The sequence below is a fragment of the Candidozyma auris genome, chromosome 6, assembly GCF_003013715.1.
Source record: "Candidozyma auris chromosome 6, complete sequence".
In the NCBI taxonomy this organism is placed as follows: domain Eukaryota; kingdom Fungi; phylum Ascomycota; class Pichiomycetes; order Serinales; family Metschnikowiaceae; genus Candidozyma; species Candidozyma auris.
In genome coordinates, this window is record NC_072817.1 from 809187 (window position 1) to 825991 (window position 16805).

The following is a 16805-nucleotide window of genomic DNA, read 5'->3' on the forward strand; positions in this document are numbered from 1 at the left end:
TTGGAAAAACTATTTTATAGTTGCATCTACGAACGTCATCGTAAATTATGATGAATCGAGAATTCTGGCAACGAATGGGGTCAGCCAAGGGCAGGATTTGAGAGGGTTCTCGTTTAGTGCGACGCATATTATTTGCGCCAGGGAGGAAAAAGAGTTAAGAATATGCGTCAACAGACGCACAAAAAACCCTCCCAGCCGCGAGGCGAGCCAGACAAAGATCATTTGGGCGGACCCGAAGGGGCCGTGAGATGGAGACCGGAGGGTTTAAATGTTTCAAGCGGCTAATATTATGTAAGTTCAAAATTTGCAGTCCAATCAGAAAGGATAGGGCAAACCAGCATCTGGATTAAGTGGTCTCGAAGCATCGAATCGTGCCTGGCGGTGCATTCGTTTGCCTGCCACAGCCTGCGGAAAAACTTGCCTCTAGTGCGGCGCAGCGCCAAAAAAAGAAAAAAAAAATCAATTTCCAACCCACAAAGCGCAAAGGTTTAAATAGACCCATCTCTCCACCATGTTTTGGTCTTTAGCATTTTGATCTTTTCCAGGTTGTCTGCCAAATTTTTTCGTCATACACTTCGGCAATGTCGGCCCAGTGGCGCTTGCTGGAGCCGTTGGTCCATTTGGACGAGAACGTGACGGTTCTATTTATCATTCACACACTGATGCTCTCGTACGCAGAGAAGAAATACTCGTTTGTCGTGTCTCCTGATGATACGATCGAGGCAGTTCTCCAGCTGTTGTTCAAGATTTGTGCCCAGAAGATCACCTCGGACTCACCGCTTCATTATACTGATATTGACCATATACAGCTCCCCAGTGGCGTGAAGCTACGGCCTCATCAGTTCAGAACTCCCATTCTGGTTTACATAGGGCATGATGACGCCATCGTGGTGAGAATGCGGTTTTCGTGGCAGAGAGAATTGGCAGAAGGGTTTGCCTACTTCATGGTTTTCTTTGTCATTGCCGCTGTGGTTTTGTTTGCGGTGATGCAGATACTGCGGTTGGTCAGTTGAGGCGAGAGAGAGAGCCTTGAAGTTTCTCTGAGCTTGAGTCACGATCATGCTTCGAGGGAACTATGATGTTTAGAGCAGGACGTTCATGAACAGATGCTACACGGCTGGCCGCTGGAGCACTCGAGAGCGCAGAACCACCGTTAATGCGCTCCATCGAAACTACAAACCTGGCAGACTTCTTCAGGTACCCATCGCTGTCGAGTCGGACACACATTGTATAGAAATGTAAAATACAGAAGAAGAGACCATAAAAAGTAGACTTCCTGAAGTTAATCAGCAACAAGCCTTTTGCCGTGTAAAAGAAATCACTCAAACTTGACTGAAAAAAAGGACTTGACAGATTAATGAGCCAACAATTCTGTCATAAAGTAACTACCACCAACAAACGCAACGCATCTACCGCTCACTGTAACCTATGTGTTTGCAAAAACGCTGCGTACCTGCTTTTTCGCAGCCATTCCCACTTCTCTAACAACCATTCGGGCCAGAGTCCATACAATAATAAAGAATTAGCCTTATGGCAAATTCAAACCACGATCCAAACACGCAATTGGCCCTGTATTAAAAAATCAGAGCTCCCTCAAGCTTTCTCCGTCCACCAGACCCCACGTCTCTATCTCTTTCTCTATGTCGCGTTTAGCGTAAACAGACATCATCACCAACTATATACCTCCTCCTCCACCACCACCCTCCACAGATCTACCTTTGCACATTTCCCCCCAAATTCCAATGCAACGATGGTGCTTCATGCAAAGAAGGCCTCGCTCCTCCTGCGGTTTCGAGAAGACGACGCCAGCGACGACTTTTGCCTGGAGTTTGCCCTGGATATCTCCATCAGACCCAAGGCGAAGGCCTCTGTTTCCCCACAAATAGCTGGCCACGGCAAATCTCCTTTTTTGGGCGGGCTCCCAAGCACGCAGGTGGCTCCTTTTGAAAGAAGCCCCAAACGAGCAATGCACCCGATATTCGAGGCTCTGACTGAAGAGAGTAACAATGTTCATACGCCATTGCAAGAGATCAAGGAGCCGTTTCCTCAGAGACGCAAAACGTCAGTGAAGCTTTCGCTCACGCCTGCTCAGCGTGTGGGCAAATCTTCGGCGCTCAGGTCCAGCAATGCCTTGGAAAACTTCAGGTTCTACGAGAAGGTGGGCCGAGGCGCCCACGCAGATGTGTACCGGGCCAAGAACCTCAGAACAAACCAGATAGTGGCCATTAAGCAGATCACGCTCGACAAGGACTACGACTTGCGTGTGCTCATGGGTGAAATCGATCTTTTGAAGATCTTGAAGCATGACAATATCGTCAAGTACCATGGCTTCGTGAAAACGCTGCACTCACTAAATGTGTTATTGGAGTACTGTGCTGGCGGGTCACTTCGTCAAATGTACAAGAAAATTGGCCACGGCTTCTCTGAGGGGCAGATTGTGCTGTATGTGAAACCGATTCTCCGAGGACTAAGCTATTTGCATGAACAAGGTGTGGTCCATAGAGACGTCAAGGCCGCCAATGTGCTTCTCACGGGTAGCGGCGACGTGAAACTCGCTGATTTTGGCGTGGCCACCAAAGTGGCTACTCTGCATAACACTGTGGTAGGCACACCAAACTGGATGGCGCCAGAAACGGTGTTGGGAGGCGACGGGATCTGTACTGCGTCTGATGTTTGGTCTTTGGGCGCCACTATCATCGAGCTCTTCACTACAAACCCTCCTTATCATGAGTTGAACCCTATGGCAACTTTGCATGCTATTGGAACCGATGACCACCCACCGCTACCGTCAGGTCTCTCTCCGCTAGCTAAGGATTTCTTGCTCGAATGCTTTCAAAAACAACCCACTCTTCGTGTGTCAGCGAAGAACCTACTTCGACATCGCTGGATGGGAGAGAGTGATCTGGCTCATACTACGAAGTGGGACACAACGCTGACCCGATCTTCGAAGGGGAAAAGTATGGAAGTGGAGAGCCATAATGACAGTAAAGCAGCAAGTCCGTCAAGAGAGAGATACACGCGGAACGAGCTTTTAAAAAAGTTTGCAGAAAGAGAAGATGACCTGGACTTCGCTAAGACCGCTGATACATCGTTCAGTTTGAAATTGCAATCGAGAGTGGAAATCGAGCAGCTGGCGTCTGAAGAAAGTGACCCATTCGTGGAGCTCTTGGTCGACAACTTCGACACAAACGAGCTCGAAGTGCAGAGCAAAATGGAACTTCTTTGTCAGAAACTTATCGTTCGTGTGGATACCTGCCACTTTGGTCATGAAGAAACGGCACAGTCACTTGTTAAAATCACAGGTCGGATGTTGCAACTTGTGAAGAAATATAGTATTCTGCATGACACACTCATACGAAATCACGGTGTGCTATCTTTGCTCGAGCTACTTGAGAATGCACCAGAAATCCCCGACCAGAATCGCCTTTGGTATCACGTACTTTCCACATTGAACTATATGTTTGAAAACAATCTGGCACAGCTCGAGAATTTTGCACTCCTAGGCGGCATCCCCATGATGACGCAGTTTTCGAAGCTCTCTTATGGCCTACAGCCACGCTTGCAAGTAGTCAGGTTTATTAAGATTGTCCGGAAATCTGACCGTGCTCTTGCTATGTTTGTCTCCTCAGGAGGCCTACGTATCTTGTCGAGATTTCTCGAAGAGGATTTTGATATTACGCCGGACTTTCCACTCGTTTCTATTCACTGCATTCATAAGATCCTTTCAAAAGGTATCACTCGCTTTAAGTCAGATATGTGCCGCATTCTTTCGAGGTACGGCATTGTCTTTTGGTTTGTGGTTCTTCTCAACCGGCTCACGAAATACCACAAAACGCCTGAAAGCTTGGTGCCTGAGGAATATGTCGATAATACCATCGATAAGATTTTAGACGTACTCAAATACTTCGGGCAGGCGGAGCCAAGGGTGAGAATCAATATTGTAAGCCCCGACCTAGTGAAACTTCTCATAAAAGTATACCCTACGTTGAGTCTTAAGCGCCGAATGGTTGTTCTCAAGTTTTTTCGGTCCATCAGCTGCATTTCAGAACTTCTTCGCGTTTTGCACCTGGCTGATATCTTGGAATTCTTTGTATCTATTTTACGTGAACATCCAGCTTACAGCTCGCATTACAAGGAAGTTCTCAACATTGTGTGCCCCTCCATCTATAATTGCTGCTATTTAAACCATTCGAAGGAGCTCGAGCTCGTGAAACTTGGAGTAGTTCCTATATTTAAGGAGCTATCGAAAATTAACTTGCCGTTTAGACAATTCGTATTGCCTGTCTTATGTGAATTTGTCTACTGTGAGTCTTACGTCAGACAAATGCTCTTTAAGTTCAACATATTCGAGGTGTATCTCAATTTACTCGTGGACCCATACTGGCAGTCCAATGCTTTGGACTCTATTCTCCATTGGTCTTCGCAAGATGCATCCTTCAAATGGTTGGATGATGCGAAGGCAAGAGAGTGCCTACTCAGCGGGTTTATGTTGTCCAAAGTTTCTAACCTTGAAGCTGCACTCAATAACTATCTTCAGCTTATTAGCATGAACGCTCAAGCGCTTTCGCTCATGACCCGTGACTCTGTGGTATCGCAGATTCTTAGTAAGTTAACATTCTACAATCGAAATCCAGTGGTGAAGTTGTCACTTCTTCGCATTCTTCGTCAAATCATTTCTCAGTACACTGAGAGCGAAGCTATGCTTAATACGGATGCCATTGAGACGACACTACGTGCTATTACCGTCACAGAGTCCTCGGTGTTAATACAAGATTTGATTGCAAAAATCCTCGACCTACTCGGGCAGCTGGTACTGCACAAAGGCGGGTGTTGCGAACCGAGGAATCCTCAAATTGTGGAGAAAGAGTGTTGATAACCTGAGACCAACAAGAGGATGTCATTATTCGGCAGAATATTCTACCCATCACCACGGGTTTCTCAATTAGATGCGTATATTCTAGATAACGAGCTATTTGATTTGCTCAAGCAACAACTCTCCGACGTTTTTGCCCTCCACACAAGCAAAGTCTGGTCCTACAGTCAAAACCCAGAATTATGGTCGCTAGCGTTGAACTTAATGATATTCAAGCTCACCACTTTGAAAACTGGCTCGTCTTACGGTTTGAAACTACAGAATCTAAAACTTACAAACTCTAGAACAGGCAAGATTATTGGAAGTAAGTTGAGATACGTTCTTCTTGCAGTCATACTTGGGGATTTTGCTTTCAAGAAGCTCGAGTCATACCTCTATTCCGTGGACGAACTGATCAGGGAAACAAGACAGACTATCTTAGGCAAACTCAAAGCGTTTTTAGTGCGCAACAAGGCCGTTATCTTAGGCAGAGCCAATGAGGCAGTGAAACTTCTTAATTTAGCGAATTTCTTATTGTTTCTTGTACAAGGCAGGTTTCCCACCCTTATCCACCGAATTCTTGGTATTTCACTCACACCGGTTGTTGCCGACTTGTTGAAGTTCAACGGTGACAACGTTAACTTCGAGTTTCAAAATAGACAGTTGGTTTGGAACGTCATGACAGAGTTTTTGGTGTTTACGCTACCTTTACTCCAGCTACGTAAATGGAGAAAGGTTTTGCTGAGCATTGCTCCGTTCAAGAAAAATAAAAACGCCCTCCCATCAATTTCTGAAACACCAGTTGAGACCAAATACTCCAACCTTCCAAGATCCCAGTGCGCCATGTGCATTGGATTTGCCCAGGCCAGTGGAATAAAGGCTGCATCTACGTATGTGACAAATCCTTGCATCACCAATTGTGGGCATATCTTTTGCTATGTCTGTTTAAGTGTTCGGTTGAATGCTATAGAAAATGGTAGTGACGAAGCCGAGGGCTGCCCTCGTTGCAGAATGAAGCTCACGTCTTTCAGGTTGTACGGATCTGAAAGTACCGATATTGATGAGGACGCCATAATGGTTCCTTATGAGGAGGTGGACACTGAGGACGAAAGCACCGGTGATCATGTAGTGAAACAGGAGAAAGACCTGCTTAGTGATGATGACGAAGATGAGCCCATCAATGAGCTGAGTGATGACTCCAGTGGCATCGATTTTAGTGATAACGAAGATCTTGAGGAAGAGTTGGACGAGTTTGATGATGAAGATGATGACCTCGATGATGCGATGTTTCAATAAGCATAATTACACGTTAGCATAATCCTATTTGTTTTGTAGCTTTTGCAGCACTATCTCCACTAGCTGCTCACCAAATTTTTCCAAAAGCGCCTCTTGATTGGCAGGTCGTGTAGCCGCCACCCCTAGAACATCCATCAAATCCTGGATTTGGTCTATCAATTTCTTTTTTTCGCTCGTCGAAAACAACCCCTTCAAAACATGAGCCTTCATGATTGAAATATATGCTGTTGCTCTTTCCATCGAGTCAGATCCGCTTTGAGGAGACAATCTTGGCTGAGAATCTGTAATAGAGTTCAAGGAAGGTGTTTTTGAGGGCAGATCCTTGCTTTCCATAGTAGCTCTTACTGCTCTTGAAGGCGACTGAGCTCTTGTAGGAGAGGAGCGGCTCAAGCTAGGTGTTGGAGACGATGTTTTGGATATTGAAGAGGCAGGAAGTGATTTTCGGGCTTCCATCCTCTTCAATGTTGCGTTAGTCAAACGGGGAGTTGTAGATGGTGCAGGTGAGGGTGACCCAGGATCATATATAAGCAGCAGTCGCTTTGAAGGAGATGTGTCTCTCCTTATATGTGGCGTGCTTTGACTTGCCAACATCGATGAGCTCTCTGAGACTACAGGCAAGATCTTTCGTGGTACTTTGGCCAAGAGAGGCAGACTCTCTGGATCGACCAAGCTCAGATCGGAGTCCTCTTCTTTGAAGCTCGAATGTGACGAGTCGACAATGTCGATTACGTTCCACTTGAAAAGACACCCACATAAGCCAATAGAGTAGAGAGAACTGTTATGATTCACCATTCCGACAATGCTATCTGCATGGCCCCAGCATATGGCAAGCTCCTTTTTATACTGAGGGGCGTAATAGCGTACCGACCTATCACTGGCGGAAATAGCAATATATCTTGAAATTGACACAATGTTCTCCACCACAAGTGACTCGCCTTTTTCATTGAGTAGTTTAACGGTATACTTGAAGTCAGATGTCGTGACATCAAAAACCTGAATTGCCTTATCATTGGTTGCGACATGGAGCTCGTCCTCGAGAATTCTCATTGTGGTTGGAGAGTGCTTGAGGGTTAAGACCTTCTTTTGAAACACATGAAGTGGCGTCTCCTGATCCTTTGTCGGTTTGAAGCCATATATAGAAATGGATCTGTCGGCGGAACATACGTATAAGGTCTCTTGATGAACTTTCGCATGTAGGAGGTTACCGGTATGATTTGCGATTGTTTGAAGGAGTTCCCATTGGCCGTCATTGGCATAGAAGAGTTGAATGGTTCTATCTCTGGAAGTGGTGCAGAGTAGCTCAATACCAGAGACCATGAAGTGTAAAAGCTCGTTGATAGATGATGAATGAGCTTTAAATTGTGTTAACTGCTCTTTTGTCTTCGTGCCCACGACAAATAGCTGACCGTATCTGTCACCAAAGTACGCATAAGCGCCATCATAATCCACAGCGGTGAGTTCATTTTCCAACTCGTGAGTTTGTGAAAGCTTGATTGATGCCACAGATTCAATACTAGTGTCCATATTGACTCTTTTGATGGAGCCACACTTAGAATAAACTAAAAGATCGCCATTAGAAGCCTCCTTCATTCCACCAGTACGACTAACCGGTGTAGCGATCAAGGGTTCAATTGAGTTCGTAACTGAATCGTAAGACTTGATCTCTTTTTTGTTGGTAAGATACAACAAACGAGTCACACCGTTTATCACTCGCAAGTAGCTTTTTACAATTGGCGTATCTGAGCATGATGGCGTCAAAGACATTGACGAGAACATCAGAGCGATTTTCGAGGGAGATGACGGGGCCAGTTTGCTGACTGTGGGCGTAAGAAAATTCAAGGGCCGTATTTGAGGACTGTCACCCTCAAAGTAGCATACCAAGTTACTTTCATCATCGGTTTGTAAACCATACAATTCGCTAGGTGATTCTTGTAGAGCTATGGGCACCATGCTGAGGGAAGATACACTTAGAAGATACAAAGCCTGATGGGAAGCACAGATAAGCACTTCATCGTGCGACAAAGATGCCGCCTCGGTGAAGTCACACTCGAGATTTTGTCCAAGAACCACATTGCGACCTTTGAGGACCACAGGTTTGCTCAGATCATGGTTCTCAAATGTCCATATCTTCAAAAACCTTAAGCCTGCAGTGACGATTGAAGACAGCAGGTGCCACAATAGTTCGTTCACAATAGACAGACACTTGTTACCTGCTTTTAGCGTAACGTGCGTCGCCGAGTATTTCCAAACATGTAGGAAGCCATCAGAGAGCTGGCCCAACGAGGCAAAGTACCTTGAGTCCGGCAGAAATGCAATATGCTTCACTCCAAACATGTGTTCTTGAATCACTGCAAACGGTGTAGACGACGAATTGGGTGCTAATGAATACAAGAGAATCCTAGGCTGGTAACCACTCTCACCAACAGCCAACACTCTGCCATTGGGGGACAAGGCAACACATGAGACAGCGCGTACACGGTCTTTGAGCTTTGAAGGCAGTACATCTCCTGAATTGCCGGTTACCTTCTTTCTTTCCGCCTCTATTTTGTCAAGTCCATGAGTGTACGTACCTTCTATAGGGAAGTCAAACGCGTCTCTTTTATCCAGCTTCTCTCCATTTTCCAGCTTACCAATCCTTCTATCTCTTTCCTCGTCATTTTGAGCAGCATTGGCCACAAAAAGCCTCTGGGAGCCCAACTTGCCTGTTTTTGCATCCACATCGCATACTACCACCCCAGCGCTCGCCACATACGCCAATTTCCTCGGATGAAACAGCACGTGTTGTGGCGCCGTAGCCAGTGTACCGACGACTTCACTGAATTGAAGCTTCATATTGAAATTTTGTGATCTTCACTGTTGGTTGGTTTTGTTGATATATGTAAACAGCTAGTACAAGCTGTGCAGGAGATTGACATCAGAGACGGTATATCGCGAAGCCTGGGGAAGCATCCCTTCTGAAGCTCTCTCATCAATTTGTATGACGGAGGAAATCTCTCTTTCAGTAGAGGAGACCAATAAGCTTCGAGCCCAGCTCGGCTTAAAACTTTTGCCTGTCGAAAAAGACCCTCGCAAAAATCATGAAGGTGAAGTGGTGAAACTGGAACTCTCACTAGAGGAGACCAATAAGCTCAGAGCATCTCTCGGACTTCGGCCGATTGTGAGGGAGACGGAGGAGAAGATTAGTAGTGGAGGTGATCATGGAACGAGCAAAGAAGAAAAAGGTCATGGTGGGCAGCTGGAATCAACATCGGCAATTGATACCAGCAGCAAGCTCTTTTACAATGAAGCAGATCCGGATTGGCTCAACAAGGTGGGCAAAAACAGTCAAAGAGACCAAAATGTTACCGCAGTTGCCAAACAGACCGAAGATGCTGATCAACCTGATTTAGAGGTGGCTCATAGCACACTGGCTTTGAGGGATTTGAAGGACGGGGAAGTCTTCACACTTGAAGACCAGAGTATTCTTGATGACGGGCGTGAACGTATACTGAACGAAAAGATCTCTAAGGCTGAAAAACTACGAAGAGATGAACGGGAAAAGGCTAAAGCTGCGATATTGAAGTTTGGGGCGAGATTTGACTATGAAGAGGAGGAGGATGAGGAGCCAGAGGAGTTTGCCCAAGTAATAGGGTCAACCATCGTGATGAAGGATGTGTCGAAGTCGGTTGAGCCCGAAAAAAATGATGTGACCGATGCGGGAGCTTTGTTTGACGATCTCGATGAGGAACAACCTGTGAAAATGAAGAAGTTCAAGAAGAAGATGCCCAAGAAGAATAAGGGCCAGGCGAAAAAGCGCGTTCTCGAAGATGATCATGTCACCGATGTTCAACCTATGGTAACTGTAGAGCTCAAGTTGGACGAAGGTGACGAGGAGGAGGACATTGACCTGATTCTAGCGCAGAATCGTCAGAAACGGCAGAAAAAAAGAAAGCATCTCACACCAGAACAGATTGCTCAGGAAATTCAACTGCATAAGCGGATAGATAGGATAGAAAGGAGCAACGGTATTGTGTTCGACGACACTGCTGAGTTTCTAAACTCCATTGGAGAAAAGGCTAAGGAATCAAAACAGCCCGTCGAGGACAATGGTGATGAAGCACGAGAGCACAATGATGATCTAATAGATGCTGGAGCCGGTTCGAATGAGATCGAGAACGTGCCTCTTACGAGCAGAGATACCACTTCTGAGCCTACCGGCACCTCCTCTACACCCACGTTCGGAAGCATGGCTTCAACGCTCGAATACCTTCGTAAAAATAGAGCTGTCAAGGTGGAGCTGGCAGAGGAAAAGGAGACACGAAAGAGACAGGAGCAAAGAGTCAAGGAAGCTGAAATACAGCGTATTGCAATTTCAATCGAGGAAAGGACTGTTAGGCAAGAGTTGGAAAGGGATCCATCCTACAAGCGTCTTACCAAGGAAGAGCAGGAGTCTACTTTTGACAGAGTTCTTAACGAAAGACTCATTGCCAAGGGTCTTGTAGAGACCCCCAAAAGCCGCTACCCCGGCAGAGAAGATCGCCTCTCTGACTACAGCCCTCAGGTTCAGCTTCAGTACAAGGACAAGGAAGGAAACCAGCTCGACCAGAAGCAAGCATGGAAACAGCTTTCGCATCGGTACCACGGCACAGCACCAAAGCACAAAAAAAGAAAACCCGTTTCAAAGTCCGAACAAGAGCATGTCGTGGGATGAGACACTAGCAACGTTCGAGTCATTTTGTGGCATACGAGCAGTAGCAATCTCAGATGGAGGCTACACAAATGTTAGATACATGGAGGTTTTTTTCAAATCAAAATGCCCTCGCATATGCGGTTCAATTGCTGACGCCGCATAAGCTCGATTTTCACCTGGTGGAAAATTTTGTACCCAATGATGCACTTTTGCGTACAAGCGTGCGACTGTTAAGAAAACTGACACATTTGTGCAGCAGACAAGATGAAATAACAAATTTGATGGGGTGCTCTATTATTTGGCTAGGTCGCCAAAGAAAGAGCGAATCACGATCTTAATTACTTCGAAGGAACAATCTGCGGCTATAAAGGGTGGAGTGGAAGCCGATTCGGCACTACTCGGCTATTTGATGGCTGGTGTACTGCAGACAGGTGGGTACCGCACGCTATCTGCTCCCATCAGTACTACCTCTTCTACATTTGCATCGTACAAAATAAAACCTCCCGAAACATCCTCCTTCATTTCTTCTCTTGACTATGGAGTCTCGAATAAATGTGGACGGCATGACTTGTGCCGCATGCTCGACTTCCGTCACGGAGGCATTAGAGGGCATCTCGAACGTCCACAGTGTCGCAGTGTCGCTCATTACTAATGAAGCCAAAGTTGTTCATGGTACCGAGGTGCAACCACAGCAACTTGTTCAAGCAGTTGAAGAGTGTGGGTTTGACGCTCACGTGGCTTCGCTGAAGGCACTTACAAATCCTACCCCCCACTTTGTTGCTAAGATCAATGTGTCTGGGATGACTTGTGGGGCTTGCACACTGAGCGTCACCGAAGCATTGGAAGCTGTTCCAGGAGTTGAGTCTGCATCTGTGTCTTTGCTCACAAACACTGCGCTGGTGAAGCATTCCGGGGTCGCCGTGGAAACGCTACTTCGAGCGGTCGAGGACTGTGGGTTCGATGCTGTGCTTGATTCCTCAGGCAGCCTGGCAACCTCGCAAACATTGCAAAATACCACGTTCAGCGTCACGGGGATGACGTGCGGAGCATGTCTGGCGCTGATCACCGAGGCGTTGGAGAAATTACCGGAGGTGGTGTCGGCTGCAGTGTCGAACGTCACCGATTCCGCTGTGGTGACACATACTCCTGATATATCTGCTGACAGACTCAGGGAAATCATTGAAGATTGTGGTTTTGACGCTGTTGCGACCTCGACCGTACGTATGGGTGAGTCTCAGGAGGATTCCGAAGAGGAGGCCGTTTTGCAAATTTATGGAATTGAAGAGTCTACAGATACCGCTGCGCTACAGTATAATGTCGAAGCGATACTCAATAGTTTGGCTGGTGTTAAAGATTTCTGGCTTTTATTTAAGGGCCAGATGAACGAGTCGGCACTTGGTCCTGACCACGACACAGACTCTGAGCATCTAATAGATGAGCTTCGCATCACATACTCGGGCTCGATGTTGGGCATTCGTACGATTGTTGATGCCCTTAACAATATTGACGACGAGCATTCGTTCCTCATTCTTAATTCTGTCGACCAGTCGCTTCAAACGCAGCTCAAGCTACTTTCCAGAGTGAAGGAAATCAACCACTGGCGCTCTACCTTTTTCTGGTCTCTCATTTTCGGAGTGCCTGTCATAATTCTTAATTTCACGCAAAATTTGCCTTTCTGGCGCAATGCCATGATCTTCGATGGTCTTTACGTCATATCTGTCATTGAACTAGCATTATCCTCAGTCGTCTTGTTTGGCCTAGGCAACAGCTTCTTTAAGAAAATGTACGGCTGCATAAGGCGTAAGGGCAAGAATGCTAACATGGATGTGTTGGTTTGCATGTCAACGCTGATTTCATATCTATTCTCGGTATATTCTGTCGTCTTGAGCGTTTGGACCGGCCAGACTATCAAACCTCCAAAGGTTCTTTTTGAGACCACTGTTATGCTCATATCGTTCATTTCTTTTGGTAAATGGATGGAAAATAAGGCCAAAGGCGCTACCTCGACGGCTCTTAGCCGCCTTGTGTCGCTCACACCGACTACTTGTTCCATTGTGACCGATCCCACTGCTTATCAGGAATTGCTAGAGAAGCAAAATGAAGAGAAGGGTGAGGTCGAGCAGATAGCTGACCTTCCTACTCGTGAAATCGGCATTGATTTATTGCAGACGAATGACATCGCCGTCGTTACCGCCGGTGGGAAGATTCCTGCTGACGGCGTTATCATCCATGGCTCTACTGAGGTTGATGAGTCAATCATCACTGGTGAATCGATGCCCGTTCACAAAAGAAGAGGAGATACTGTCATTGGCGGGTCTATAAATGGCCCTCACTTGATCCATTTAAGAGTCACCAACGCAGGTAAAAATTCCCAGTTACATCAGATCATCAATGTGGTGAAAGAGTCGCAAGTAAGCAAAGCTCCAGTTCAAAGATTCGCTGATTACATTGCTGCTCGATTTGTTGCTGGTGTGTTGCTTCTCTCAACGGTTACGTACGTCATCTGGTTTATCCTTTGCACATGGCTTCATGATGATAAATTGCCCAAGGCCTTCCATAAAGAGGAAAATGGCAAGTATTATGTGTGTTTGAAGCTTGCGATCTCGGTCATTGTTGTAGCATGTCCTTGCGCATTGGGTCTTGCTGCACCAACTGCTGTAATGGTCGGAACAGGTGTTGGAGCCACCCGTGGCGCTCTCATTAAAGGTGGTGATGTTTTAGAGAAAGCCAGCAATATCAACGTCATACTTTTTGACAAGACAGGAACTTTGACTTCGGGTGACATGACTATCTCAAATGCCAAGCCTATGGTGGAAAACTTGAAACTCACCCTCAGACAGTGGTGGACACTTGTAGGCTCTGTTGAGTCAAACTCCGAGCACCCCACGGGTAAAGCTATTGTAACAGGATCCAAGCAAAAGTTAGGTCTAACTTTCGAAGATGATACGTTCAACACCACAATTCAAGATTTTAATATCTTGACTGGCTTAGGGGTCAAAGCCAAAATCACATTGGAAGGCAAGTCGTATGATGTCGTCATCGGCAACAAACGCTTGCTTGTGCGTGATTTTCCAGACATCAGAGAAGAGCTTGCGGCAATTTTGGAAAGCGATCTCAGAGACTCTGTCGCGACGTGTGCTCATGTTGTCATCGATGGTCACTATGCTGGTTATATCGAGCTTGTTGATTCCGTCAAAGAGGGTGCTCGCGATGTTATTGACCATCTTAGGAATGTCGAAAACATTCAGGTGGGCATTGTAACAGGAGATAGCACCGAAGTCGCAGAGAGAATCGGTGCTCAATTGGGTGTTCCAAAGGGCAACATTTTCAGTGAAGTTTCCCCTTTGGAAAAGGATAAGGTCATTGTCGAACTAAGAAAGAGGTTTGGCGGACCTGAAAATATCTCAATTGCCTTTGTCGGCGATGGGATAAACGACGCACCAGCGCTTGTCCAAGCAGACATCGGTATGGCAATCAGCAGTGGGACTGATATTGCCATTGATTCTGCCGAAATTGTGCTCATGGGCCGGAAAGGATCGCAAGAAAACGATTTGGCCGGCGTTATTACTGCCCTCAAGATCTCCGAAGTAACCTTCCGCAAGATCAAGCTTAATTTTCTCTTTGCTACAATCTATAACTTTGTCATGTTGCCGTTCGCAATGGGATGTTTCCTTCCCTTTAATTTGATGCTTCCTCCAGCGGTCGCGGCTGCTGCCATGGCTTGCAGCTCGGTTAGTGTCGTCCTCAACTCATTGATGCTTCGAAACTGGAAGCCACCAATAATCACAGCGGTGGACGCCGACTTTAAGTTGGAGGAAGAGGCTGTGGGCGATCAGTTCACCCTCAAGGATTCTCTGCTTGCAGAGTTCAACTCTATCAAGAGAGGAAGTTGCAGCGCCGCGTGGTCGCCAAGAGGCATTCTTCAAAGATTGAAAAGGAGAATACGGATTAGGAATCATGGAAACTCGTACGAATTGTTGCCTCGAGCAGCTTAGGGGAAGCAGGGGACATGAGTATATAAACAGGTTTTTCTTCCGTTGTTTCAAAATAGCTACACACACTTCTCTAATACACATTTTTAATACGGGTTCACAATGAAGTTGGTTAATGTCTGCGTTGCCTTGATGGCTGCTACTACCGTGTCCTCGTTGTCTACTAGACAGTCACCCTATCTCGCCGCCAGAGAACATGAGAATCAGCCAAGTGATGAAGCTACCAAGGAGATCATGAACGCTGTTGCCGAAGCCGCCAAGAAGGCTGCCGCTGCCAAGGGCAAGGAGATCATTGACAAGGAGAAGGGAATTGTCGTTGAGAAGGGTAAGGAGATTGCCGAAAGCGCTAAGGCTGCTGCAAAGGCCAAGGCCGAGGCTTCCCTTAGACACTCGAAACAGGTTGCCCAAGAGATCTTCGACAGCTTCAAGGGTTACTCCTTGATGAAGATTAAAGAGATTGCAACACAGCTCTTGGAGCTCATCAAGAAGAAGATTGCGGATGCTGTTGACTTCGGTAAGGAAAAGACTGGGGAGGTCATCGACAAAAAGAAGGAGGAGTTCAAAAACAAGCTTGAGAATGGCAAGCTGGTTGGGAAGGTGGGCAACTACTCCATCGCTCTTTCTGCTAGAGAGTTGGACGAATTCCAGCTCGCTGAGAGAGCTTTCCTTGACGATGCCATGGTGCACATTTTCGTTCTTCTCAAGAGATCAGGCTTGATCAACAGCATCATCAGACAATCGTTGAGTGACGAGGATGTGAGAGAGGCCATTGCTAAGATTACTATTGAATTGATCGACGCGGACGTGATTCCCTACGCTGAGGTTTTTGAGGCACTCAAGGACTCTGGCTTGGCCCTTGACGTTGTGAAGTTCTCGCTCACTGATCCAGAAACCAGAAGTGGTCTTGTTCAGTTGATTGTGAAGCTCATTCCGGAGTTGTTTCGTTCTGGTGTGTTGAACCCATTAGACTACATTGGCGGGCCTAATGTTAGCGCTCGTGATACTTCAATCTCCGCTTCTACGTTGAGGACAATGCCTGCTGTTCCCACCTATTAGTTAAAAGTTGTTTGTTGATTTGATGAATGTTTGTATGAATTGTAGATGGATGTAGTTGGAAGTGAAGGCGTGAGTTTGCAATTGCAACGTGAGCGAGCCAGTAGATTACAAAAAGAAGTAAAGTGAAGTAACATGAGCAACTCTCCCGAAAAAGCGAAATTTGCAACACCAAGATTTGAATGTGAAGATACGTTTTACCTCCATTTAAATCTTCTTCATTCTCTGCTGTAGCTCTCGGTTTGAGTATGTGCTCCTTAAATAGGAAAGCGCAAAGAAAAATCTTTGACGGTAAAGAAGACCAGAGGTAGTTAGAAGTACGTAATTGGGCCAGTCGGGATGATTGAAGGGCAGTTTTTTCCATTCGTGCTTGAGCTAATTAGGGGCTGTGTTTGAACTTTGAATATATTATGACTTGATACTCCCGAGTGTCATTAATGCCAGGTATAATTACATATTGGCATTAATATTATCAGACGGTCGTATAAGTGAGACCGGTAGCAGTGACCTATTTCCAATCAGTTGACTTTTTACCTGGTCCTTAAGGTTTTTCTTCGAGTTATATGCTATGGTGCATCTCATTATGTAGATTACCGAAATGAGCTCAACTGTAGTCTGAACACCAATCTTCTAATGAGCGGGTGTCAACAAGAAAAAAAAAGAAAAAAAATAAATGTTAATTCTATATATGTTTTTTTTGTAGGCATACGATGGTCCTTTCTCTCTATGAGAGCTTGATGTACCTTACTCCCTGTTCACAAGAAGTTGTTGTTCTTGATAGTGACTACCCTCCGTACCCTAGAGGGTATCAAAGGAGAGATATTGACACTCCCCAAGAGACACCCCGTTACTTTTGATAAGTATTGGATACTAATGAGGGCGAGATTGCTTGAGAGATAAGGGATGAAAAATAAACTCTATGCGGGTCATTGACCCCAGAAAT

General features: G+C 46.0%; 7 protein-coding genes across 7 annotated transcripts; 6 read left to right on the forward strand and 1 right to left on the reverse strand. All coding sequences in view use genetic code 12, as the record gives it.

Moving 5' to 3' along the window:
• Positions 1-581: 581 nt before the first annotated feature.
• On the forward strand, positions 582-1013 carry CJI96_0005040 (uncharacterized protein; the record flags this gene model as incomplete). Its single annotated transcript, XM_029034060.2, has 1 exon — positions 582-1013. One exon carries the CDS (start codon positions 582-584, stop codon positions 1011-1013), a length of 432 nt encoding a protein of 143 aa, XP_028891623.2.
• A 737-nt stretch (positions 1014-1750) lies between these two features.
• On the forward strand, positions 1751-4873 carry CDC15 (serine/threonine protein kinase; the record flags this gene model as incomplete). The annotated part of the gene is made up of 1 exon (XM_029034061.2): positions 1751-4873. One exon carries the CDS (start codon positions 1751-1753, stop codon positions 4871-4873), a length of 3123 nt encoding a protein of 1040 aa, XP_028891624.2.
• Positions 4874-4894: 21 nt separating this feature from the next.
• Positions 4895-6148, forward strand: PEX2 (ubiquitin-protein ligase peroxin 2; the record flags this gene model as incomplete). Its single annotated transcript, XM_029034063.2, has 1 exon — positions 4895-6148. The coding sequence occupies one exon, from the start codon at positions 4895-4897 to the stop codon at positions 6146-6148; it is 1254 nt and encodes a 417-aa protein (XP_028891626.2).
• A 24-nt stretch (positions 6149-6172) lies between these two features.
• On the reverse strand, positions 6173-8980 carry CJI96_0005043 (uncharacterized protein; the record flags this gene model as incomplete). The annotated part of the gene is made up of 1 exon (XM_029034064.2): positions 6173-8980. One exon carries the CDS (start codon positions 8978-8980, stop codon positions 6173-6175), a length of 2808 nt encoding a protein of 935 aa, XP_028891627.2.
• Positions 8981-9125: 145 nt separating this feature from the next.
• On the forward strand, positions 9126-10838 carry CJI96_0005044 (U4/U6-U5 snRNP complex subunit SNU66; the record flags this gene model as incomplete). The annotated part of the gene is made up of 1 exon (XM_029034065.2): positions 9126-10838. The coding sequence occupies one exon, from the start codon at positions 9126-9128 to the stop codon at positions 10836-10838; it is 1713 nt and encodes a 570-aa protein (XP_028891628.2).
• Positions 10839-11353: 515 nt separating this feature from the next.
• CCC2 (Cu(2+)-transporting P-type ATPase CCC2) lies at positions 11354-14812 on the forward strand (the record flags this gene model as incomplete). The annotated part of the gene is made up of 1 exon (XM_029034066.2): positions 11354-14812. The coding sequence occupies one exon, from the start codon at positions 11354-11356 to the stop codon at positions 14810-14812; it is 3459 nt and encodes a 1152-aa protein (XP_028891629.2).
• Positions 14813-14911: 99 nt separating this feature from the next.
• CJI96_0005046 (uncharacterized protein) lies at positions 14912-15865 on the forward strand (the record flags this gene model as incomplete). Its single annotated transcript, XM_029034067.2, has 1 exon — positions 14912-15865. The coding sequence occupies one exon, from the start codon at positions 14912-14914 to the stop codon at positions 15863-15865; it is 954 nt and encodes a 317-aa protein (XP_028891630.2).
• Positions 15866-16805: the final 940 nt, after the last annotated feature.